Source organism: Chlorocebus sabaeus, chromosome 2 (assembly GCF_047675955.1).
Source record: "Chlorocebus sabaeus isolate Y175 chromosome 2, mChlSab1.0.hap1, whole genome shotgun sequence".
Classification (NCBI taxonomy): domain Eukaryota; kingdom Metazoa; phylum Chordata; class Mammalia; order Primates; family Cercopithecidae; genus Chlorocebus; species Chlorocebus sabaeus.
Window position 1 is genome coordinate 63,441,742 of NC_132905.1, and position 25,365 is coordinate 63,467,106.

At 53.8% G+C, this 25,365-nt stretch overlaps 1 protein-coding gene across 3 annotated transcripts in view; it reads left to right on the forward strand.

Annotated features, from left to right (window-relative positions):
- Positions 1–4,284: 4,284 nt before the first annotated feature.
- The window catches only part of EBF4 (EBF family member 4), a 64,678-nt gene continuing 43,597 nt past the window's right edge, over positions 4,285–25,365 (forward strand). The window contains exons 1-7 of one of the 3 annotated variants that reach the window (XR_005239227.2): positions 4,285–4,668; positions 5,173–5,294; positions 16,724–16,880; positions 17,105–17,168; positions 17,340–17,395; positions 19,075–19,148; positions 20,701–20,769. Coding sequence is in view for 1 of the 3 variants with exons in the window: in XM_007962154.3 (XP_007960345.2) it covers positions 4,360–4,668; positions 5,173–5,294; positions 16,724–16,880; positions 17,105–17,168; positions 17,340–17,395; positions 19,075–19,148; positions 20,701–20,769 (851 nt within the window). In the remaining 2 variants the exon portion in view is untranslated. The remainder of the gene's footprint in view (positions 4,669–5,172; positions 5,295–16,723; positions 16,881–17,104; positions 17,169–17,339; positions 17,396–19,074; positions 19,149–20,700; positions 20,770–25,365) is intronic. The other 2 variants (XR_005239226.2, XM_007962154.3) reach the window with 2 other exon arrangements.

The window sequence follows — 25,365 nt, forward strand, 5'->3', positions numbered from 1 at the left end:
GGGTTTCATTATCTGCTCACTCTCTAGCACTGGCCACTCATAAAAAAGCCCTTCTCGTGGACATGAGCACAATGAAAGGGCGGAATGAGACCAGAGGCTCTGGCCTGAGGGTTTGTGGTGAGCCCCGGCCAGAAGACAGTGGCATTCTCTGCAGGCATACACCAAGCTTCCTCTGTCACCACCAACCCTCTAGCTCTCTATGGTCACAGTTGCAGCACCCCACCCCAACCCGCCCCACCAAATTCCTTTCTCATGAAGAAGATGCAGCAGTAGGAATGGGAAAATATACAAAGGAACTAAGATAAATAATGCATGGCCGGCACAGTGGCTCACACCTATAATCCCAACACTTTGGTAGGCCAAGGCGTGAGGATCACTTGAGGCCAGGAGTTCGAGACCAGCCTGGGCAACATAGCAAAACCTCTGCCAAAAAAAAAAAAAAATTATATTAGCCAGGCATGGTGGTGCACACCTGCAATCCCAGCTACTTGAGAGGCTAAGGAGGGAGGACTTGAGCCCAGGAGTTTGAGGATGCAGTGAGCTATGATCACATGACTGCACTCCACCCTGGGTGATAGAGTGAGACCCTGACTCTAAAAAAATAAATAAATGAAAGGTTAAAAAATAAGATAACTAATACAAAATAAAACCACACAGAGAGTTCCAAGAAACAACAGACTTTCACCTGGATCTAAACCAGAGACACTCACCTCCCGCCCCCAGGTGCTGCCCCAGAACTGCTCATTGACCTTCATCACCACTTGGTTCAGCAGCTCTAACCCAGGAGCCCTTCTCTGAGGCTGCAGGCTCTGGGAAGCCTCAAACACCGTCCTGGCTGGTTTTCTGTTCCATGTGGTTAAGATAGAACAGAAACCCACGCACGTTGGGAGTCTGCCCCAGCTTATGACTGAGCCTTAACTCAGTGCCACTTTCCTGGGCCGACTGATTCCACCTTCTGCCGCAGGTTAATTCTGAGCACCTATCCTCCAATCTACCTTGGGGACAACCTTCCAGAATGAAAAGCACTCCAACCAAAGCACTTCAACCATCACAAAAAGAAATGCTGCAAAGTGAGGACATTCCCACGGGAAGGGCCAGCCAGCATGAAGGCTGGAGCTGGGAGAGAGGGAGCTAGGTTTGGGAAACAGTGTGATCTCCCATGCTGGATAAGCAAGGAACTCACACAGCAAGGGAGTGGAGGTAAGGCTGGACGGCAAGAGAAATTGGATAGGGCATCAAAGGGCCTAGAATGTTCCCAAACTAAGGGCCTAAATGTCTATTCGAGAAGCCACAAAACACATTAAAGTTTCTAAGCAGGCGATGGCCCAATACAAGCAACACTTTTTAAAACTGTGGCAGGAGGATGGGGGTGTTTGGGGGTGAGCAGCTGGGGACGGGAGCTAAGGGAGGAGGCTGTGGGCAGAACTGGGAATTCCATATCTGCTCCAAGCCAGGGTGGAGTCCAGTGGAGGAAAAGTATGTTTTGCTGTTAAAGATATTCTCTGTGGGAACTGGGGCAGGGAGTAAAAGGAAGGGAGACCCCTTAAGACCAAACAAACGGGTAGCTGCAGGACAGGGAGAGATAAGTATTAGAGATGATTCCCAAACTCCAAGCCTGGTGGGCAGCAGGAGGAGGTGCCCAGCACAGACACAGTGGAGTCAGGAAGAAGACCTGGCTGGTGGACAGTGAGCCTGTGGAGACCAAGAAGCCCCATCCCAGCCTAGGAACAGAGCCTCTTGGGATGGGGACCCTCCCTAGAGGCAGGTGCTCCTCTCCTCTCTGAGGGCCAAGCCCAGCCCTGTCCTCACCCACTGATGTTCAGGACTGACAGAAGCGAGAGTCCCATATGGGGAGACCATTTCCTCAAAGATGTTCTCTGAGACCATGGAGGAACGTGAGTTCTATGAGGGGAGAACAGGAGAAGAGCGCCAGGCACAGCAGCCTGAGGTGCTCAGAGGGCAGAGGAGAAAGACAGTGTGCGCTGGTCATCAAGGCAGTTTCCCCGGTGTGTGTGGGGTTGGGGGGTAGGGTAGCCCCACTGCTGGCAGGAGGTCCCAGGACCTGAAGCCCAAGAGAGACCACGGAGTCTGAGAGCAGAAGCAGAAAGGCAGGGCTGGAAGGGAGCCAGCCCACAAGGGCTCCAGGAGTGGCTTGCTGGGGGCCAGTCAGGCGTCCTTGGCAGAGCGTTCCTGTGAACAGTCTCAGACACAGGAGGGGCAGAAATTTACGAAGGAGGCGAGGAGGAGGGGACAGTTCTTTTAAGAATGGGGAGATCTGAGCAGAAAAAAGAACATATTGAGACACAAATAGGAGATCAGTGGGGTAACCTCAGGAAAGGCAGAAGACAGGACTGAGCAAAAAGGTTCCACATCCATCTCCACAGTGGAAGACGGGGAGAAGAGAATGGGTGAAAAGACAGAAACGAGGAGGAGCATCCGCCACTGATGGTGCCAGCAGGGTTCTGCCAAGATTCCCCGAGTCCTCTCCACTGGGTAAGAAGAAGGGTGTCTGCTGGAAATGAGCCAGAGGTGGGTCTGAATGTTGGGGAGAGGAGTGGAGCAAGTGTGGAACAGCTCGGTGGGGGGGGGCTTCTCATATGTAGTGTGTGTACAGATCTTGGTAAATTGCAGGTTCTGATTCAGCAGGTCCGGGCAGGGCCTAAGAGTCTGCATTCCTCACCAGCTCCCAGGTGATGTCAATGCTGCTGGTCCTGGGACCACACTGTGAGATACAAGATTTAGAGAGGCAGATCAGGAGATGGAGAAAGAGACTGGCTTAAGAATTGTCGGCCAGGCGCGGTGGCTCATGCCTGTAATCCCAGGACTTTGGGAGGTGGAGGGGTGAATCACAAGGTCAGAAGATCGAGTCCACAGTGAAACCCCATCTCTACTAAAAATACAAAAAATTAGCCGGGCGTGGTGGCGGCCGCCTGTAGTCCCAGCTACTTGGGAGGCTAAGGCAGGAGAATGGCGTGAACCCGGGAGGCAGAGCTTGCAGTGAGCCGAGATCGAGCCACTGCAATTCAGCCTGGGCGACACAGCAAGACTCTGTCTCAAAAAAAAAAAAAAAAAAGAGAGAGATCCATGTTTGATAATCCCACCTGGGGTAAAAGCTGAGACCTGAAGGAGTCCTGGTGGGAATGGCAGTCCCCTGCGGGTGATGGGGAGAGGCATAGAGAGGAGGGGTGGTAAAGAGACCAGAAAAGGAGGTGAGAGGGCCTCTGTGATGACAGGAGAACCAGCAGTGCCCCCGGGACGCCTCATCTGGGCCAATGTGGGACAGAACACTAACTCACACGTGGAGGCCCCCCCAAAAGAGGATAGGAGTCAGTCGGGGCAGGAAGGTGTTACTGCAGGGGTGTCTGAGCTTGCAGGCAGGACAGGTGGCCCCCATGCTGTTCTGCAGGAAATTGCTGGACTCATTCTGGGCTTGCCCAAAGCCTGGCCAGGGCAACGTGGGGAGAGGGGCAGAAATGTATCTGCCCCACGGTCAAGGGCCAGATGACTTCTGTGCCAGGAACTAATTAAAAAAAAGGAATGGGATGTGAGAGGGGACGTGGCTGGGGAGAAACAGGAGGTGAGCTGGGCTCTGAGCCTACCTGTCCAACTTGCAATAAGAAATCAGGAGGTTCCTGAAAGGCACAGACAGAAACTGAAAATGCTTTAGGCTTAGATAACCCAGCATCAGGAATAGGGGTGGTTGGATGCAGGGAACTTGCCCAGCTTGTCTGGGGCCCCAGCCTAAGGACAGAGGCGTTTCAGTCCTTAGCTGGGGTTAAAGCGAGGTCAGGGTCGCCGGGGAAATGCGGGAGTACAGTCGCGCCAGAGAAAAACGTCAAGAGCAAAAGCTCGGAGGCGTCAAAATGAGCAGCAAGTCCAGGCACAAGGCGTCGGGCGCGGAGAGTACGGCGGGTGCCAGGGGAGGGAGATGAGTCCGCGAAGACGCCGGGGCTTCGTCCGGCGGCGACGGGGAGGCCGCGGAGGTTCCCGAGCGCTGCAGGGCGCGCACCTCCAGCTCGGGCCGGGCTCCCTCGTCGCGCGGCCCCAGATCCTCCCTGAGCGGGTCTCCGAGGCCCCCGCCGAGCTCTTCCGTTCCCTCCCGTGGCCTCCACCAGGCCGCAGCCCCCAGCCCGGGCGACCGACTCGCCAGGGTCCGCCCCGTTGCCGCGGCCCGGGCCCGGCCGCTCCTCCCCCGATGATGTCACGTCCCCAGCCGCCCCTCGGCCGGCCGCGCCGCCCCGCCCCCGCCTCCCCCGGGCCCCCGTCCCCTGGGCTCGCCCGCTCCCGACATCCCTCCTCCCGCCCGCACTCCCTCCCTTCGGCTACCGCTCCCCCGGGAGCGGCGGCGGCGGCGGCGGGATGGCCCGGGCCCGCGGCCAGGCCCCGGGGAGCGGCGGGCGGCGGCGGCCGCGGCGGGGCGGCGCGGGAACCGGGCCCCGGGGGGAGTCGGCCGGGCTGCTGCTGCTGCTGCTCCAGGTGCTGCCGCCCGGGGCTACGGCAGGGCCAGGACGCCGGGGCACGCGGGGCGCCGGCGGCGGCGGCGTCTGCTGGCCCGGCGCGGCCCCAGCCTTTCCCCGGGACGCGCGGCTGCTGCTGCTCCTGCCGCCGCTGCGGCCACTGTCGCCGCCGCCGCCGAGCTCCGCGCCCGCAGCCTCCGCCTCCCGGATGGTAATCAGCGCCCCGCGCTGGCGCCGCGGGCGGGCGGGAGGTGGGGGCGGCGAGGGGGAAAGGGCGGGCAGCCCCGAGCCCCCGCCTTGCCCGAGGCAGTTCCCGGGGCGCTCAGGCCCCCCCTCCGACGACCGCGGCCCTGGGCAGCCGCCAGAGCGCGCCTCTGGGGCGCCTCCGCGCGGACCGGGTGCGGGCTCCGCTCCCCGCCCTCCCCGCCCCGCTCGCAGTCCGCCCGCCAGCGCTCAGGCCGCGGGGGAATCCCTCCATCTCCCCGCCCCGCGCCCCAGGAGGGGAGGGGACAGCGCCGGCACCCGCGGACTTGCTTTCTCCGAGGGAGCACCCAAGAGGCGAGCGCGCACTGAGCCGCCCGGACTCTGTGCTGCGCTGCTGGAGGCGCCTGGTGCCGTCGGGTCGGGCTGAGCTAGACGCCTGCAGCCTAGGCGGGACGGGATCCCGGGCGGCGGGGGCGCCCACTCACTGCGCGCTCTCATGTTCCCTGCGCAGGAGGCTCTGCCCCGCGGCGGGCTGAACCTGAAGGAGGAGCCGCTGCTGCCCGCCGGCCTGGGCTCAGTGCGCTCCTGGATGCAGGGCGCGGGCATCCTGGACGCCAGCACCGCGGCGCAGAGGTAAGCGCTGGGACCAGACCTGGTGCGCTCGGGTTGGACGGCTCCGCGCCGCCTCGGCTCAGCTTGTTGGAGCTGCTGGAGCCAGGGGCGGAAGGAGCCCTAACTCTGGACGGTCCCGGCGAGCTCCCCCGCCCACCCCGTCCGGAGCGCCTGAGCTGCCTCCTGAGGATGTGGGGCGGGCCGGGGCGGGGCTTCTGCCTCCACTCCAGGCTGTCCCGGCAGATTTATGACGGCCGCTCGCGGGTGCAGCGATGAACGCCACCCCAGCTGGGCCGTCTATGGCTCTGAGAGAAGAGGCAGAGCCTGCAGCCATGACCCACAGCCACCGGCTGTCTAGGAACGTCCAGCCCCTCCTTCCTGGGCAGTCCCAGCGGCTCTCCTTGTCCAATTCCGCAGCTCTCTGTCAGGAAAGGCACGAAACCCAGCCCCCTTTTTCCTTTCCCACGCCCCTCAGAATTGGGGGATGGGGGTATGCAGACCCAGAGAAGAGGCTGGGGGCTGGACAGTGGCGAAGAGATGAGGTGGGCAGTCGGTCTGGCTGGACTGATTGGCCTGAGAACCGGGCAGAGGCCCTGCCTCTCCCTCAGGTGTTTTTCTGGTAGGTCCTGTGGAAGGCAGAGAGTCCCTGGGAACCCAGCACCCGCGCCGGTCTCCTCTGACTCCTTTGCAAGGGTCTGGGAACGTTAGTTGGGGATTGACTCCAGGATTTGAAGGCGAACTTTAAAAGTTTATTGACCTGCCCCCAAACCACCTGCACCTCCTGGCTTTTTGCACCTTCAGCGGTGACCATGGAGGGAGGCATTTAGGTATCCTATGGGGAGTCACTGTGGTTTAGGATTAGGGAGGTGCCAGCTCTGCTGACAGCTGGGACAGGGTTGGCACTGGGCTTCCCAGAAGTCTGAGCTGTTGCAGCAGCCCGAAGGGATTCCGAATGGGGGGCTTAGGGCAGACCGGGCCTGACACAGGAGCCCACATTCACACCCAAGAGGACGCCTCAATCTCACCCTGTAACAGACACACCGCGCTTCATGTGCAAACTGAAGCCCGTCCTTTCCTGGCCCGTCAGGAGGGAACACTGTGGGGCTCTGGAGTTGATCTCTTCCGGAAGAGAAAGGGTCTTGTGGATGAATTAATTTCCAAAAGTTTTACAAGGGATATAGCTATATTCCAGAAAAATTGGAAAATAAAATATTTAGTCCTTCCTCTCTAATACTACTACTGTCAACATTTTAGTGTATTTCCTTCCTATTTTTCTTTCCATTAACTTGTGTTTTCCTATGCTATGCTTACAATTCCACCTCCTGCCTGATCTTCTGTTGGTTCTGGCTTTGTATTCAATATGAGACGGTCAGTTTCTTTAACATGGCCCCCTCTTTATCCCCACCACCTGCTGTGTGGCGAGAGCTCTTTGTAACAGTGGATGAGGAGTGCTGACAGGGGCCTCTGGGAGTTAAGTTTCCATTTCTTTCCCTCTGTGCCCACCCAGAGGCAGGTCTGATGAAGGGGAAGCAAATGTGAAGGAGGCAGTGCCCTTGGAGTCTGTGTGGGGTTCAGAGCATGGGCCACAGCAGTGGTGTCTGCACATAGTGGGGCTGCGTGGGCTTGGGGTGTCCAGTAGGAGTCCCCACATTGTGAGGGCCACATTGCTGGGATGCAGAGGGCTTCTGCAATGTGAACAGGGGCTTTCTCGAGGCTCAGTCTGCTAATCCCCAAGTTTGGAGACTTCTCTGTCTCAGGACATAGACTGGGAGCCCCTACTTGCTTTGTTGTTCAGCTGACTGTCCTTCCAATCCCAGAGGGAGCCACTTCATCCTTCCTTCCCACTCTTCCTCGTGTTGTCTGTTATCACTCCTGTTGTATCTTGTTCCTCAGTCAGTCCTCTGCGCAGGTCTTCTCATCCCAAATCAGCAACAGTGAAAATTCCTCCCCCTGCCCCTGCCCCTGCCCCTGCCTGCATCCGCTGCCTGGTTTCTCTCCCTCTCCTCTCTGAGAAACTTGCACAGAAGCACTCTCCCAAAAGGCTCCCTGGGATCCGAGAGGTGGCTTTGACACCTTCCTCAGCCTCACCCCACAGTTGCCTGGTTGTCAAGGCTTAGGAATGATCCTTTCCGTGTCCTAGTCCCAATCTCAGTGCCCTCCACCACCGCTTTTAGCAATGAAACCCCTGGCCCTCCACCCACTTCCTCCCTGGCTTGAAGGTTAATTGCACCCTGGTTACCACCTCAGCCTTCTGGCCCAGTACCTAGCCCCAGCCATTCACCACTCCCCTAAAACCATCCTCCCTGCACTGGGGACCAAAGCAGTATTTCCAAAGTACTTTTTTCTGCTCATGTCTCTCTCTGATTACAAATAAAGTGACCAGGCTGGGCATGGTGGCTCACACCTGTAATTCCAGCACTTTGGGAGGCCGAGGTGGGCGTTCACTTGAGGTCAGGAGTTCAAGACCAGGCTAGCCAACAGTAGAGAGCATCATTTCTACTACTAATGCAAAAATAAACCGGGCGTGGTGAAGCATGCCTGTAGTCCCAGCTACTTGGGAGGCTGGGGTGGGAGGATTGCTTGAGCCCGGGAGGCAGAGGCTTCAGTAAGCCGAGATCGCACCACTGCACTACAGCCTGGGCGGCAGAGTGAAACTGTGCCTTAAAAATAAATAAGTAGGCCGGGCGCGGTGGCTCAAGCCTGTAATCCCAGCACTTTGGGAGGCTGAGACAGGCGGATCATGAGGTCAGGAGATGGAGACCATCCTGGCTAACATGGTGAAACCCTGTCTCTACTAAAAAATACAAAAAAAAAATTAGCCAGGCTAGGTGGCGGGAGCCTGTAATCCCAGCTACTCAGGAGGCTGGGGGAGGAGAATGGTGTGAACCCGGGAGGCGGAACTTGCAGTGAGCTGAGATCGGCCACTGCACTCCAGCCTGTGTGACAGAGCGAGACTCCGTCTCAATAAATAAATAAATAAATAAATAAATAAATAAATAAATAAATAAATAAAATAAAATAAAATAAAATAAAATAAAACGACCAACCCCCAAGCCCCACTGCTTCCTCATGGATATCTCCAACATTCAAGGCCTATCATGGTCTGACTCCAGTCTTCCTCCCCAGCCTCCTCTGCATGATACTTGGCAGGCAATGGATACTTGGAGAATTAGCTGCACCACTGGTTAAGTGCTGTGGTCTATTGAAACAGTCCCTCTGTCCTCAGCACCTGCATGTCCCCTGCATTAAGTCTCACCAGCCTCAGGACTCCCTCCCACACCCACCGAGCCCAGCACCTGCTCTTTCTATGCCCTCCCACCATGCCCAGGGCAGTGGTTTTAGTGCTGCCTACGAATGCTTACCACAGGCCAGCATCTGCTGTCCTCTGCCTGTCCCGGTCCTCCTTGCCCTGCCAGCTGGGGCCTTCCATTAAGGCAAGGGTAGCGGTCTGTTCATCCTTGTGTCCACAGCACCTGGGGCAGGCTCAAGCAGTCCATGCGGGGTGGGGGTGATGACAGTCTGCCAGAGGAAGCAGGAATGTTTCCCAGAGGGCTCCCAAGTCCCCTTATGTTGGGTTCCCCTCTTGACTTTAGAAGACTCCAGGTTCTACCTGACCCAGGAATCAGCTACTGGAGCAGCTTCTCCTGCCCAGTTCTACAGTTTGGCTTTTACAATAATGCCAAGATTTTACAGAAGGTGGGTGGGGAGGAAAAGGCCCAGAAGGCCTGCTAAGATGAGTGAGGGAGGCTGTGCCAACAGGAAGGAAAGGTCTGAGCAAAAGAGGGGTAGGGAGAGCAGAGGGGCTGCATACCCTTAAACTGGAGGCAATGGGGATGGAAAGGCTGGTGGAGAGGGCTGCCCTCTCCCTACCAAGGTCTTCCTACCAGGGAAGTCTGCACAAGGACCCCTGCCCCTGCCCTGAGCCAACAGGACTTTATCTCTAAGATCCATTTGCCCAGCCCCAGCCCATCTTCCCCTGACTCCCCTGAAGACCCAAGTCCTATTGCTGGCACACTCAGCACAGAAGTAGCTCTCCTTTCCTTCTGATATGCTTCCCAGTCTGGGGAGACCTCTGGAGGGCCCAGGCCAGGCCTCCCCCTGGAGGAGACCCCTGGAGGACCCAGGCCAGCCCTCCCACTGGAGCTGGTCCCAGCACACTAGCAGGGCCCCGGAGAGGGAGGCCAGCTGGGGCTGCCTTTCCTGTAAGCAGCTGCAGGCTAGCATCCCTGCTAGGAAATGCTTTTGTTTGCTTTAATAATTCATAGCCGATCTTCAGCCTGGGACCTGGCAGGCAGGCCTGTGGGTGGGTGGTGAGAGGGTGGGCAGAGAGCAGTGGAGTGGGGAGTCTTTAGGTGGAATTGAGGGCCAAAGGAAGAGGGGGAGAGCAGGCCTGTGAGATCCTTCCCCCTCCCTCTCCACCTCCTTCAGGGACTTTGGTCACTGTACCAATTTCCTGGGGCAGGTGAGCTGGGGCAGTGGGAAGAGGGAATAGGGACCTCCCCCAGACCCAAACCTCACCTCCAGCAGGACCATCTGGACACAGGCTCTGGGCAGCTCTCTGCAGCCACCAGGTCCTCCCTGTGCGAGCATTGTTGAGGTGGGTGTGCCCCACTGAGCTGCTCCTTTTATCTTCCCCAGTCTGCAGCATGGCCAGGGGTTGGCATGTCAGGGGCTGGGCAGGGCCAGGCCAATAGATCTTGTCTGGGGCATTAATGCCAGGCCCAGCTTGATCATCATCAGCAGTCCCAGGGTCCAGAGGATGCCTTCAGGGGAGAGTGGGGCCCAACGGGATGCTTGGAGGAAGAGGGGATGTAGAGGAAAGGGACTGATGGAACCCTGTCAGGATGGGGCTAAGAAGAGCCGCACTTGGCAGAGAGAGACTTTGGGGAAATCTGTGGAAAGGGATGAGATGCAGGAGTCATACTCCTTTTGCTCCTTCCACTTCCTGGGATGAGGGGTGTCAACAAGGAGCCTCCCCCTATTACTGATGAAAGTAGGGCTTGTCCCCTGTAGGCCCAGCATCCCAGACTCATATAGACAAGTTAGGCCCAGGTCAAGGCACAGCTCAAAACCTTGAGTTATCAAGGCAGCCAAGAGTTAGGATTTGGTGGGGAGAAGGGAAGGCAAGAGGCCTGGGGGTGCCTCTGAGAGGAGGCTAAGGCTCCAGCCTCGGTCATTTGTCCTGTGTGGGATTTGAGCTGGCTGTGGCTAAATTGCTCACATTTATAACAAGCATGTAGTCAAGGATGTGAAGAGCCATGAGTAGCCTTGGGAAGAGAGAACAGAGACTGTGAGGGGGCCTGTGTCTGCACCAGACAGTTATGCTGTGGCAGGGGTGAGCAGCTGCCATGAGAAGGGCCCTGGAGTGTCCTGCTCAGCCTTGCAAAGGAGCATCTCCCAGGACCTGCTGGGCAGCCCCAGCAATAGCAGTCAGACACCTCTGCAGCTTCCCACATCTCCCCACATGCATCCGCGTACACTCTGGAGCACAGTCTGCCTGAATGGCCTAGGCTGTGAAGGTCAGGTTGCCCTTGGTATTGGCTTGAACCTGGATTCTTAACAGTGCTCAGGAAGTCCATGCACACCCATGCTCACTACAAAGCATGTTGACTCTGACCAAAATGCATCTGTGCAACGTAAATCTTTTTTGGTGTCTCAAACAATCTCCTTTAATTTTCGGCCTATTTAAGAACGAAAGATGGGAAGGAGGTGAGTGGGGCACAGTGGAAATACAAAAGTGAGCATATTCTCTTCCCAAATCTGGGTTCTTTAATACAGGAGCAAATGTCCCACTGCCTCAGGACACTCCGGAGTTGAGAAGAAAGTGTTTTGAACATTGTGCTTGAAACAATCTTTTTAAGAAAGCGAGGAAATGTATAATTCATGTTGCAGTCTTGCAAAAGTGGTTAATGTGGCTGATTTTGTCACTCAGCTGCATTTCTCTGGAAAAGGCGCTTATGTGGCATGGTTTGTTCACTAATGATGCTAAGTGAATAAGCTGTTTCTGAATTATGGGCGTGAGCATTACATGTGCCAGGTGAGGCAGTTCTTTCTTGTATTTGTCATAAACTGATACCTGCCAAGCTGCACTCAGGCCCTTGGGGCTGTAGCTTTACTGGCATCCATTATACCTCAGGCCTCTGAATGGCTGGCAGTTGGTACCCACCCACATCCCCTCAGGACCCTTGGTCAAGGGTCTGCCTCCTCCGCTGTTATCTGCTTCCCTTTGCTTGAGGACTTGCTCAGGCTGCCAGAGCCTGCTCTGCCCACTTGCACAGCAGCCCAGAAGTACCTGAGAAGTAACAGCCCTAGAAGCCCTCCACCAGTGACTGACTAGAGTTGGTGGATAAATACCCCAGCTCCCTCACCCATCCCTCTGGTTGGATAATGCTGAGGCACACATTCCATGCTGTTTCCAGAGTTCCCCATGGGATGGAGCTCCAGGTGCCCACAGTGTGGAGTTGTTGAAAATGCACCCTCTATATGCTGCGTTCTCATCTTTGTCTCACCCCCAACCCCCAGTGTTTCCAAATCACTGCCCAGATACACTGTTGGTACCTCCACCCCCTTGCTGTGTGTTTCTTGCTTATCCAGCTTGGGGTCAATCAGGAGAAGGAAGCACCATCCACACCTGCCTCTGTCGCTCTCGAGCCCTATTCCCTGCAATGTGCTGTTCCTTGTGTCCTTCTCTGTCTCTTGTTCATAGGAAATATCCTTTACTCATCTTGCCTTGAGCTTCTCCAAGCCTGGCAGTGCCATGAATAGGGTGAACTGGAGACATTCCCAGGCAAGGAGCAGCCTCATGTGCGCTGCAGGGCTCTTGCCCACTCTGCAGTCCTCCTCTGGTTGGAAGGGGGCTGGAGCTGTCATTGACACTGCCCTGTTGTTGTCCACTGCACGGATCTTTTCCTGAAGCTGTAAACTAACCAGTGCTGCTCCACCGGTGGGTGTAAGCCTGGGAGGATGAGTGTGCCTCAGACCCACTGAGCCGTGCTGGGAAAGGGCAGGATGCCGCTCTGGGCTGCCTTGGGGCAGTGGACTGAGCCCAAACCTACTATGGGGCAGGGCACAGGCATGCAAAGCAGGGAAGCCCCTTCATGCCCCTAGCTGGCAGGAGATGCTGGCCCAGAGACCCCAGGGGAACCTGCTGTCTTCCCCCTCCCCAGGTCCCTGTGCCCTCGCTCCTGTGTAATCCCCTCCTGCAGGGATGCTGAACCCTGTGAAGGAAGCTTGGCTTGGGGCTTATGCCAGGCTTCCCAGGTCTGGTCCTCAGCAGTCTATCAGAAGCTAGGGGGCTTCCAGGACCCAGGAATGGCTGATATTTGGGTGGGACAGGAAGCTCAAGCCAGCATCTTTGATTTATGCTGCACTAGTCTGGAATTTGGCCTGAGCACTTGCAGGGTGTCTGTGTAGAAAGGGCATGTCCGGTGGTCTGGGAGATTCTGTTCTCAGCACCCACCACTCCTCTGGCAAGGCCTCCTTTTCTCTCTACAGCCTCCCTCCCCGCTGCCTGAGAGCCTTCCAGGCCCCTTCGCTGGGCTGGATGACAGGATAAAAAGCCACAGGGACCTGGGGTTGCTTCACAAACCCACCTCCTCTGACCTTCTCTCCCACTAGGTGGTCCTGGAACCCATCCCCAGTGGAGTTCAAGTTAAGCTGGTCCTGGGAGCAGGAGGGAGGAGCTCAGGGTTGAGGCCTCATTAGCATATTCATCAGCAGTAATCAGGGCCCCGCTGTGATCGAAAGCCCTCTTAGGGCTTCCCTGCCTCTTGCTGGCTGGGGAGCGGGTGAGGGGAGATCAAGGCCTCAACTTGAAAGGACTGCAGCCTGAGGGCGAGGGGGTGGAGGGAATAGGGAAGGATGGAGGGACAGTGAATTCCCTAGGGAAAGGAGCATCTGTAAAAACAATCTGTGGTCAGAAAGAAAGGTGCTGAGCAGAGCAGTGGCTCAAGCCTATAATCCCAGCACTTTGGGAGGCCAAGGCAGGAGGATCACTGGAGCCCAGGAATTCAAGATCAGTCTGGACAACATAGTGAGACCCCATCTTTCCAAAATTAATTTGCTGGGCGTGGTGGCTTATGCCTGTAGTCCCAGCTAGTCAGAAGGCTGAGGTAGGAGGATCATGTGAGCCTAGGAGGTTGAGGCTGCAGTGAGCTATAATTGTGCTGTCGCACTCCCGCCTGGGTGACAGAGCAAGATCCTGTCTCAAAAAAAAAAAAAAAAAAAAAGGTATTGGAGGTCCCCTCCCCTCATCTTGATCAGGGACAAGAAGACTTATGGCTTCTACCTCCTAAGTCAGCATTTCATGTGGACCACTGAGGGAGGCTCCGGGGCAAGCTTTCAAGAGGAGGAAACATTTTCATTTTACTATTTATTACAATTTGTATGTGTAAAGCAATAGCAAGTGCCTCATGCCCATGACATCCCAGATGTTAATGCCTTAGCGTGAAGTCAAGTAAAAGAATAAATTGATTTAAAGTTATATGAAGAATAATAGTAAGTAGTGGTGACTGTGGCAGCCATTGTCACAGGAGCATGCTCATGGTGGGCACCTGGACAAACTGACCTAAGTGGCCCTCAAGGCAGTTCCCCATCCTCTTCACTTCCTTGCATCCCTGCAACAGTCTCTCACTTGTCCTTCACACGGCACCCTCCTTTCTCCCATAGCATCTTTAAGCCTTGCCTGGCTTCAGAACTTTCTAGTGGCCTTTAGTCATGTTTCCCAAGCCATGACCCTCAACAAAAGTGCTCCGTAACCAAGCAAGCAGGGTGTGTTATTTGGCGAGGCGTAGTGGTTGGCACCTATAATCCCAGCACTTTGGGAGGCCAAGGTGGGAGAAAGCTGGAGCCCAGAAGTTCGAGTCCAGCCTGGGCAACATATGGAGACCTCATCTCTACAAAAAGTAAACAAAATTATCCAGGCATGGTGGTGCATGCCTGTAGTCCCAGCTAGTCAGGAGGCTGAGGTAGGAGGATTGCCTGAGCCCCAGAGGTTGAGGCTACAGTAAGCTGAGATCACACCACTGCACTCCAGCCTGGGCAACAGAGCAAAACCCTGTCTAAAAAAAAAAAAAAAAAAAAAAAAAGTTACTCCAAGCTGGGCATGGTGGCTCACACCTGTAACCCCAGCTCTTTGGGAGTCTGAGGCAGGAGGATCGCTTAAGTCTAGGAGTTCAAGGTTACAGTGAGCTATGATTACGCCACTCCACTTCAGCCTGGATGACAGAGCAAAACCCTGTCTCAAAAAAAATTATTCCGTATTGGGCGTGGTGGCTCATGCCTGTAATCACAGCACTTTGGGAGGCCAAGGCAGGAGGATCATTTGAGCCCAGGAGTTCAATACCAGTCTGAACAACATGGCAAAACCCTGTCTCTACAAAAAAATTAAAAATTTAGCCGGGTCTGGAGTCACCTGTAGTCCCACCTCCTTGGAGGACTGAGGCAGGAGGATCATTTGAGCCAGCAGGTCGAAGCTGCAGTGAGCCGTGATTGCACCCTGCACTCCAGCCTGCATGACAGAGTGAGATCCTGCCTTGAAGAAAAAAAGGCGGGGCAGATCTTGAGTCCAAGTCTCTCTGTCTTCAAATTTGTATCTTAAAAAAAAAAAAAAACCGGACTCCAAAACTTAGCAACTTAAGACAACAAATATTTATTATCACACAATTTCTGAGGTCAGAAATAAGGGAGCAGACTAGCCTGGTGATTCTGGATCAGGGCCTCAAGAGGCTGCAGCAAGATGAGAGCTGGGGCCACAGTCGTCTGAAGGATTGACTGAGGCGGGTGGATCTGCTTCCAAGGTTGCTCGTGCTGGCAAGTCAGGGCTGGCTATCGGCAGGAGGCCTCAGTTCTTCTCCCTGTGGACCTCTCCATAGGGCTACTTGAGTGTCCTCAAGACATGGCAGTTGGCTTCCCCCTGAATCACTAATCCAAAAGAGAGAACAAGGCAGAAGCTGCAGTGCTTTCATGATCTAACCTTGGAAGTTATATGCTATTACTCCTGCCATAGTCTACTGGCCCCACAGGCCAATCCCAACACAATACAAGAGGGGGCTAACTAAGGGCATGAATCCCAGGCAGTGGGGATCACTGGGAACCATCTTGTAGACTGGCTCCCACTCGTGCAGAGCACCAGCCCTAGCCAACTCAAGCAGGGTCCATTCCTGGAGGGTGTCCCAGGCCCCCCCAAATACACCCATGTCTGTGGCCACAGCACCCTTTTCTCAAGGGAGGCTCTGGAGCCATGAGAGATCTAAGGAACACACTTTGGAAGGCCGTGGCTCAGAGAAGAGAATCTAACCCCTTCCCTCGGAGTCTGTGTCCCTTCATGATCTGGCACAAACTTCCAGTGCAAACTTTCCTTCTTTCACTTCACATTTTGACACCTGCAGTACAGCAGCAGCCTCTACACATCCAGCCATTCCTTATGCTGTTTATTCTGTCTTTTTCCTCGTCCACCTATTGAGCTCCTGTTTATTCCTCAAGGACTTAGGGAAAAGTCACCATTCCATGAAGCCTTCCCTTCATCTCCCATAAAAAGAATTAATATTTTTTTCCTTTACTTCTCGAGTTTTTTGCATGGTGACATCTTTTGGGGGCACCTGCCCCTTTGTCTGATATCGTACCTCTCTGTCTCTCTCCCCTCTTCCAGGCATTTGCCTCCAGCCCTAGTTGTTGCCGTGTGTTCAGTGCTTGGTGTATCATTGGGATGCAGGGGATATTTGGGGCAGAGGGAATCCCTTCCTCCTGCTCTCACCCTGGCCTTGCTTCTGGGCATGGTTTCTGATGAGCCAGGAGAGATCCCTTAGCAAGGCCAGATGAGAAATTCCTCCTGCCCAAGGGAGCCTGTGGTTGTCTCTCCCAAAGCCTGGAGGCAGGTCCCTTTACATCTTGGGGGTGCTCCCCACCTTCAGCCAGGGCCCAGGCCAGGCAGACTAGTGGTCCTGAACCGGTTTGACGTCTGCAAGGGTCTGATGGACATCATCATTCCCCAGGCAACACCACAGGCTCATGACAACCTCAGCCTGGGCTGGGGTTTAGTAGGATATCTGTTCTAGGGCCCCCTGGGTCTCCTTGAAGCCCTAAAGGGCAGTCACAAGAGCTTCTGGTCAGAAAGACGGATTGGTTCATACTTTTGTTTTTGGAGACTGGCCTTGCAAAATGTGCGGCCTAGGGAAAAGCCTGGGAGGGAGGCTGACAGGGTCTCCTCCTTTGCAGTCATCACTGTGCCTCTTGTTTTCCAGGGGGCAGGCTGGGGTGCCCTCAGTGCTGAGAGATCTCTATCTGGAAGCGAGATGGCCCTGGTCAGGCTGGAAAGGGCCTGTCTAGTTGGATTAAACTCTTAGCATCTTGGAGCCATGTCCTGGCCAGCATGCCTGCCTGGCCCGAGGCACTGGAGTCTTTCTCACTGGGGGGGCCCTTCCAGTGGTTTCCCAGCTCTTTTCCTCCCACAGTGGCGTGGGTCTGGCACGAGCACATTTTGAGAAGCAGCCTCCCTCCAACCTCAGGAAATCCAACTTCTTCCACTTCGTGCTGGCCATGTACGATCGGCAGGGGCAGCCCGTGGAGGTGGAGCGCACAGCCTTCATCGACTTTGTGGAAAAGGATCGAGTGAGAGGCTCGTGGGCTTGGCTGGGACTGGCCCCGGGAGGGAACCCCCAACCACACACACACACAGGCGTGCACACACACACACACACTGGGCGGATGAATGGATGGATGCTGGCTGAGTGGCTGGAAGGGTGAGAAAGAAGTTGGGGTTAGGAGAAGGGGGTGGGTGAGGGAGGCTGGAGGATCCCTGAGCACCCGAGTATCCTCCCATCTTGTCCCTGCAGGAGCCCGGGGCGGAAAAGACTAACAATGGGATCCACTACCGCCTCCGACTGGTGTATAACAATGGTGAGTGGAGACCCCTGCCCTGCCTGGCCCTGCCCCTGAAGTCTGTGCACTGCAGCATCATGCAACACCTAATGCCCCACGTGCCAGGCCTGGGGAGGGTGTGATGTGGTCTGATCATTGAGGCTGCCCATGCTCCCCCGGCAGCAAGCCCTCTCCATCTTCCCATCCTAGGACTTCGGACGGAGCAAGACCTCTATGTGCGTCTCATCGACTCCATGTCCAAGCAGGTGAGTCAGTGCAGGGGGTGCTGAGGCCCATCCCACTCTCTTTCCGGACCCTGCCCCACTTTGGTCTGAGTGAGCCTCCTTGTTCCTGCCTCATCTCCCTATGCCCTCCGTCCCCATCAGCCTAGCTCCCCCAGTTCCCACCCCAGCCTGTGCCGGAGGGTGTGTGGCTCTTGCCCTCTGTTCTAGAAAAGACAATGTTTGTGCAAAAACCCTGGCTTGGGTCATGTTTCCTAGCAGCCCAGCTTTAGATGGGAACTCAGGTGCAGGTAGTTTATTTGGGGAGATGGGAGGGGCTGCCGGGAGCAGGGGAGGGAGGCAGGCTGGACAGAAAACTGCACAGGGAGCTCTGGAGAAGGAGTGGCACCAGACGTGTCCCCCCTCGAAGCAAATACCAGGATTTTGTACCCTGTATCAATTAGTCATTGGCTGGGAACCACTCCTAAGGGTAGCATGTAACCTCCCAGACATTTTCAGACCAGGCAGTTCCTATCCACTGAGAGCAGTTCTCAGGAGGAAGCCCTCTGCAGCAGACATCAGCCACAGCCATGGGAAGGTGCACGTGTCCAGTAAAGGGGATGTGGGCATAGCCCCGAGAATTTCCACTGCAGACCCTCAGTACCTTGCTGATGTGACGGTCACGGGAAGGAGGCTCAGAGGCCAGCATAAGGAGCTGGAGGAAACTGAAACCTGAATAGGCCCTGATGGAGTCTGCCAACACAGGGCCCCAAATCTCAGGGCTTTTCAGAGAAGCTGTGCATGCTGGCAAGGAGGGGGCTGAGTCTCAAATGGGCCAGATTAGTGGGCTAGGAATGCAAGGTGGAGATTTGGGCTTCCTACACAGGCAGGGTCTTTTGGCAGCCTCCACCCAATTCCAGGGCAGAGGGAAGAATGGTTTTTCTAGAATACCCATGGCCACTGGGCTGGGGGAGGCAGGCCAGGCAGTGCCCAGCGGAACTGTCGAGGGGATGAGTGTGGAAGGAGTTCGAGGAAGTTGACAGGGAGAGGGATCCCACAAATGGGGGAAGGCACCGAGGGTTACAAACTGGGAAGGCAGATTTGCAGTTAGGAAGCTCACTTCTTGCTTCTGGGCAGAGGGAGGCTGGAAGACTGGTGAGGAGGTGATGCAGCAGTCCCAGGGGAAGACCAGGCCTGGGCTGGGGATGGTATGGGGGAAGAGGCGATAGGTATCTCGGGGGAAGAGGCAGCTGTGCAGCCCTCAGAGCTGACTGGGCTGGCAGGGATAGCTGAGAAGGACAACACTCATCAACAGAAGCAGAGGTCCGCCAGGACATGGAGGATACACACAGGAGGATGCTGGGGGAGGGGAGGGGCCTGGTGCTGGGTGGACACAGGAGTATGTCTACCCACCAGCCACCTGACCTTGGTCCTGGAGCCCTCGGGAATCCCCTGCCCCAAGCAGAGCCAGCTCTGGAAAGAGCCGGCTGCAGACAGACAGAATCTGCAGACTTCATATCATTCTTGCCAGCCGGTGGTGGTCCGGTTTGGGAGGAGGGATTATCCTCCGCGTGGGCAGCCCAGAGCAAGGCAGAGGGCGTGCTCTTCCCTGGGGCAGGGTCTCCCTGGGCCTAGGCTTGGAAGATGCCAGGCCCATCTGTGCTGCCACCTGCACCTCAGAGGAGCCTCCTTCCCCTCCAGCCTGTGCACCTCCCTCTCCCCAGGCTATCATCTATGAGGGGCAGGACAAGAACCCCGAAATGTGCCGAGTGCTGCTCACCCATGAGATCATGTGCAGGTGAGATGGCCATGTCACTCACACCTCGCCCCTCTGCCAAGGCGTTGCCGAGGACTCCACCCAGGCCCTGCCCCCTCGCCACCCTTGCCCCTGGCTGCTCTCTGCTGCTGCTCCCTGGAGAAGCCTGGTGGCAGGTGATGAAGGGAGAGGGTGAGGCCCCTGGGCACAGTGCTGGCTGAGAAGAGGGTCCTTGAGGCCCCATTAGCCTGGCCTGTTTATGTGGCTTCTCCGAGTGTTTTTGTAAGAGAGGCCTCCTGCCGCCACTGGGAAGCTTAGCTAATAAAGCTCAGGGGAGGGCTGCTGGGGATGTGGGAACAGGGCCTGGGAAGGCCTCTGGGATTAGCTGAGAAGCTAATCTTTGAGGAAATTTTGAACCCTAGGGCAGCTCTCTGGTGGGGCAGGGTGGGAGTGAGGAGGTGCACAGCTCTTGGTTCCCTTTTCCCCATTATCCAAGAGCTTGGCATTTCTAGTAAGGTCTCCCCAGGAGATGCCGGTCATACAGGGTCCTCGGAGGCAGTTCCTGATGCATGGAAAAGAGAACAGGGTTCTGAAATCTGTGGTTGGTAGCCAGGCGCCTGTAATCCCAGCTACTTGGAAGGCTGAGGCAGGAGGATCGCATGAGCCCAGGAGTTCAAGGCTGCAGTGAGTGATGATTGCACCACTGCATTCTAGCCTGGGCAACAGATCCAGACCCTGTCACTAAAAAAATAAATAAGTAAAATAAATTTAAAATAAATAAATCTGTGGTTGGAACTGTGGCTACCCTTGGAAAGGGGAGTGACAAGGAAGAGGTATGACTGGCATCTGGGCTGCTGGCCACTCAGCACTTCTTGGTGTGGATGCTGCTTTCATGGGTAGATTCACTTTGTGGCCATTCATTGGCCAGGCACAGTGGCTCAAGCCTGTAATCCCAGCACTTTGGGAAGCCGAGGTGGGCGGATCACTTGAGGTCAGGAGTTCAAGACCAGCCTGGTCAACATGGTGAAACCCCATCTCTACCAAAATTACAAAAATTAGCCAGGCATGGTGGTGCACACCTATAATCCCAGCTACGTTAGGAGGCTGAGGCACGAGAATTGCCTGAACTCAGGAGGCAGAGGTTGCAGTGAGCCAAGATCACGCCACTGTACTCCAGCCTGGGTGACAGAATGAGACTCTGTCTCAAAAAGAAAAAGAAAAAAAGATTCACTTTGTGGTCATTCATGAGCTCACTGTTTGAGCTCCTGTCTCTGCGTGGACTGTGTTTCCATAGAGAGAGACCCTGTAGGTGACCTGCAGCCTGCCCTTTCCTGAGTTCTCCAGGAATGAGGTGCCTTTGGGGCAGGGCTCTCTGGCCAGCCTCAACCCCAGGCTAGGCTCTCAGGCTCCCTGCCGAGGAGCCACAGCCTTTCTCCCCCAAGGCCCTGGGAGTGAGCCCCTCCAGCCCAGGGATTCCACACTTGAGACAGGACATCAGCACCCTCAGCTCAGGGCGCCCCTCACAACTCACATACTGTCATGGCCCCCTCCTTCCTTGGCTTCCACCTTCCCTCCTTCCTTATCTTTTCTTCAGCCGGTGCTGTGACCGGAAGAGCTGTGGCAACCGGAATGAGACGCCCTCAGACCCAGTCATCATTGACAGGTACAGACTCGGGGAGGGGGCCTGGAAGCTCAGAGGGGAGTGGGGTAGGGGCGGCTGTTTTCAACCACAGAGCACCAAGGCTCAAGGGAGGAGCGGAGCAGCCAGCTCCCCGGGGCACCAGGTTGGGTGGCTCTGAGCAGAGAGAGAAACTGCCAGGCACCAGGGAGCCTCCAGCCGTGGCCCCTGAGTGAGACACCTGGTGGCCAACTTTCTGGAGCTGCTTTCCCCAACTCCCTAAGAGAAAGAGCCGGGGAGGGCAGGGAGGCTGAGAGGAGGGTGGGAAGGGAGGGGAGGAACCAGCACTCAGGGACGGGCTGCCTAGGTAGAGTGGCCAGCGTGGTCATGTCAGCAAAAACCGGGTTCAGGTTCCCAGTTCAACCCTGTGCTGTCTGACTTGACTTCTCTGAATGTTCTTTTCCTTCTTTGGAAAAGTGGGGAAAGAGCTGGTGGGTTTCGGTCACAGAATTGTCGAGGTGATGTATGTGAAAGTGCATTTGCACACCATGATTTCTATTTCTTTATTTTCTTTTTTGTGTATTTGTTTTGTTTTGTTGAGACAGGATCTCACTCTGTCACCCAGGCTAAAGTGCAGTGGTGTGGTCATGGCTCACTGCAGCCTCAATCTTCGAGGTTCCAGTGATCCTCCCACCTCAGCCTCCCAGGTAATTGGGACTACAAGCACACACCTCCACACCTGGCTAATTTTTTGTTATTTTTTGTAGAGACCGGGTTTTGCCATATTGCCCAGGCTGGTCTTGAACTCCTGGGCTCAAGCAATCCGCCCACCTCGACCTTCCAAAGTGCTGGGATTACAAACATGAGCCACTGTGCCTGGCCTACTTCTTTTTGAAGAGGAAATGCATAAATAAGGTGCAAAATTCAAATGGTACGAAACAGTAATTAGTGAAAAGTAAGTCTCCCTCCACCCCTATGTAGAGCATACTGTACATGTTATTTTTTATTTTTTGTAACAATGTATTTTAGATATTTCATATAGGAACATAAGCCATATCTTATTCTCCTTTTAATAGAAAAAGCATTCATAGGTGCAAAAATTGAAGAAGTTTAAAAGGGTTTGCAGCAAACTGTCTCCCACCTCTGTCTCCCAACCCATCCATTCTCCACCAAATAAGCTACCACTGTTACCATTTTCTGTTTTATCCTTCCTGAGACAGTTTGCACATATACAATAAAGTAGTTATATGTTCTTTTTGTACCCTTGCCTTTTGTTTTTATAAAAATGGTGACAGTGGCTGGGTGCAGCGGCCCATGCCTGTAATCCCAACACTTTGGGAGGCTGAGGCAGGGAGATTTCTTGAGCTAGTGAGTTTGAGACCAGCCTGGCCAACAGGGTAAAATCCTGTCTCAACAAAAAATACACACACAAAAATTAGCTGGGCATGGTGGTGTACATCTGTGGTCCCAGCTACTCAGGAGGCTGAGGTGGGAGGATCACCTGAGCCCAGGATGTCTAGACTGCAGTGAGCTGTGATTGTGCCACTGCACTCCAGTCTGGGCAACAGAGTGAGACCCTGTCTAAAAAATAATAATAATAAAATAAAATTAAAATTAAAATGGTGGCGAGAAGCACGACTTTCAGCACCTTTCTTTTTCCTTGAAAAATTTAGATCTGGGAGTTTACATCAGGACACAAGAAGTCTCCTTATTCTTTTTTTGCCACTGCAAAATATTTCATTGTATGGGTATGCCATAATTTATTTAAATAGTCGGCTATTGCTGGACATTTTGGTTGTTTTCATCGCTTTCAGGGATTTAAAAATGCTGCAGTGAATTACTTTGTTCATGTGTCATTTCACACGTGGAAATTTATATGAAGGCTATTACTAAGTAGAATTGCTGGGACAAAGAATACGTGCATTTGTAGTTTTGATAGTTACTGCCAATTCGACCTCTGTAAGGGTTATACCAACTGCATTGAAACCAGCAATTTTGAGAATGCCTATTCCTTACACTCTGGCTAATTAAGTATTTTTGTTTATTTGTTCAATCAACAATTCTTGAGCATCTACTCTGTGCCAAGATCTTTTCTATATGCTGTGGATTAAGCAATGACCAAAATAGACAAAAAGCCTTGTGTTCATGGGCTTACAATCTGGTAGGGGAAATAGACATTAACAAACTAAATGAGTAAAATGCATAGCATGTTAGGTGGTGATAACAGCTAAGAAAAATAAAGCCATTGAGGAAGATCTGGGAGTGCCTAGGAAAGAAGGTTTGAAGCTTTAGGGTATTTAAGGTCTCACTGAAAAGATGACATTTGAGCCAAGACCTCAAGGAAGTAAGGGAGTGAGGGATGTATTTATGTATCTGGAGGAAGAATGTTCTCGGCAAGAGTGTGCCTGCTGTGTTTAAGGGACAACAAGGAGGCCCAGGTGGCTGGAGCAAGGAAGATAGTAGGAGGAAATGCTGTCAGAAGTAATGAATAGGGCAGAGGAAGGCACGACCATGCAGGGTCTTATAGGCTGCATGTAGGCCATGCCTGTGGATCACTGTAAGGGCTTTGGCATGACACGGAAGCCATTGAGGGGTGTTCATAATGATAAGACCCGGCTTATATTATAGCAAGATCACTGTAGCTGCCATGTTGACAATGACCTGTATGAGGCAGGGAGATGAGTTAGGAAGCCAGTACAATAGCCCAGGTGAAGGATGATGGAAGCTGAGACTAGGAATGCAATAGGGGAGGTTGTAAGAAGCAGCTGCCTTCTGTGTACATTTCATTTCATAGGCAGGACTGACAGGATTTGTTATGGAAGGAGAGAGAGAGAGAGTCAAAGATTCAAAGATGTCTCCAAGGTTTCTGACCTGATCAACTTAGAAGGATGGAGTTTCCTGAGAAAGGTGTGATTTGGGGAAGAGCAGGTTTTGGAGGAGAAAGATCTGGAGTTTGGTTTGAGCATGTTATGTTTATGATGCTCACTAAACATCCAAGTGAGGAGCTGAAAAAGCCACTGAAAACATGAGGATGGGTCTCAAGACAAAGGTTCAGGCTGCAGATGTAAATTTGAATGAATGAAATCATCGAAGGGATGAGTGTTGATAGCAAACAGAAGAGGCCTAATAACTGAATCCTGGGATGTCTAGTATTTAGAGGTCATTGAGACGTGGAACCAGCAAAGGAGAATGAGAAGAAATGACCAGTGAGGTAAGAGGGAAGTCAGGGGAGTGTCATGTCCTGGAACCAAGATAAGAAAATGTTCCAAGAAGGAGGCATCTGCGTCCAGTGCTGCTTGTGGATATGATAACAAAGACTAGGGACTGACCATTAGATTTAGCAACGAGGAGGATATTGGTGACTGCCACAGGAGCCACTTCAGTGGAGTGGAGAGGCAGAAGCCTGATAGGATTGTGTCTAAGAGAGATCAGGAGGAGAGAGATTGGAGACAATGAGTAGAGGAACTCTTTTGAGTTTTGCTCTAAAGAGATCAAAGGAATCAGATGATGGCTGGAGCACAGTGCATGGCCAAGAAAAAATGTAGCTTGCTTGTATGCTGATGAGAAACAGCCAGGAGGGAAGGGAAAAATGAGGATGCAAGAAAGAGGGGAGAATTGCTGAAGCAATATCCTTCAGGTGGCAAAAGGGATGGGACCTAGTGCATAGATAGAGAGGCTGGTTTTAGCTGGGAGCATAGACAGTTCATCCATGGAAAGGCAGGGAAGACAGAGAACATGGACACAGAAGTGAATAAATGGGTATATCCAAGTGGGAGCTTGGACGTTCTCTTCTGATTGCTTTGTTTTCTCTGTGAACTAAGAACCAAGGTCAACAGTTGAAGATAAGGATAGGGAGGGAGACACTAGAGGGCGTGATGTAGTTATCCAAGAGAGTGAGTGAACCAGGGGGATGAATGTCTTGTGATTGACAAGCAGCACTGAGAGTATCCCTGATGTTTATGATCATAAATTTGGTGATAACTTTCTCCAGCCATGTTGAGCTGCACAGGTGCAGGTGCAGAATAGGTGAGTGGTTGCATAAAACCAGAGTTAGGGGTTTGTCAGTTGAGTAGAAGGAAACATGAGAGGGCAAGAGAGTGAAATGTATGTGCAAGGGGATATTTATTTTTTAAAAATGAAAAGATTTAAGCTGGGTAAAGAGAGGAGTGTGATGAGAGTGTGGACGTCGATTCTGATGGGGCCAAAGAATTGTTGGAGTTGAGATATGAGACAGGGGTTGAGCTGGATATTAGCTGCATGGAGAATGGGTTGCCTGCAGATGGGATTCAGGGTTGAATTGGTAATACATGGCCAGGGAAGGTGGAGATAAGATCCTTGGAGAAAAGATGCTCACGGAATGGAGAAGAGAGTGCATTGGAAGAATTATCTGTCTATACTGACATTGAAATAATCAAGAATTATGACAGGGACAAATGTTCAAGGGTGTATATAATGATCCAGGAGTAAAGCTTCGTGGAGTGAAGGTAAGTGATCTTGGGGAAGATAAACAGCAGCAACAAACACTGGTTACCTTAACTGTTTTTTCTCATATTTCTGCATCATGTAAGTGAACAGCGGTATCCCAGTGACTTCCGTTTCTCTTACTCTGAGTGAGGTTGAGCCCACCGGGTCTATTTAAAG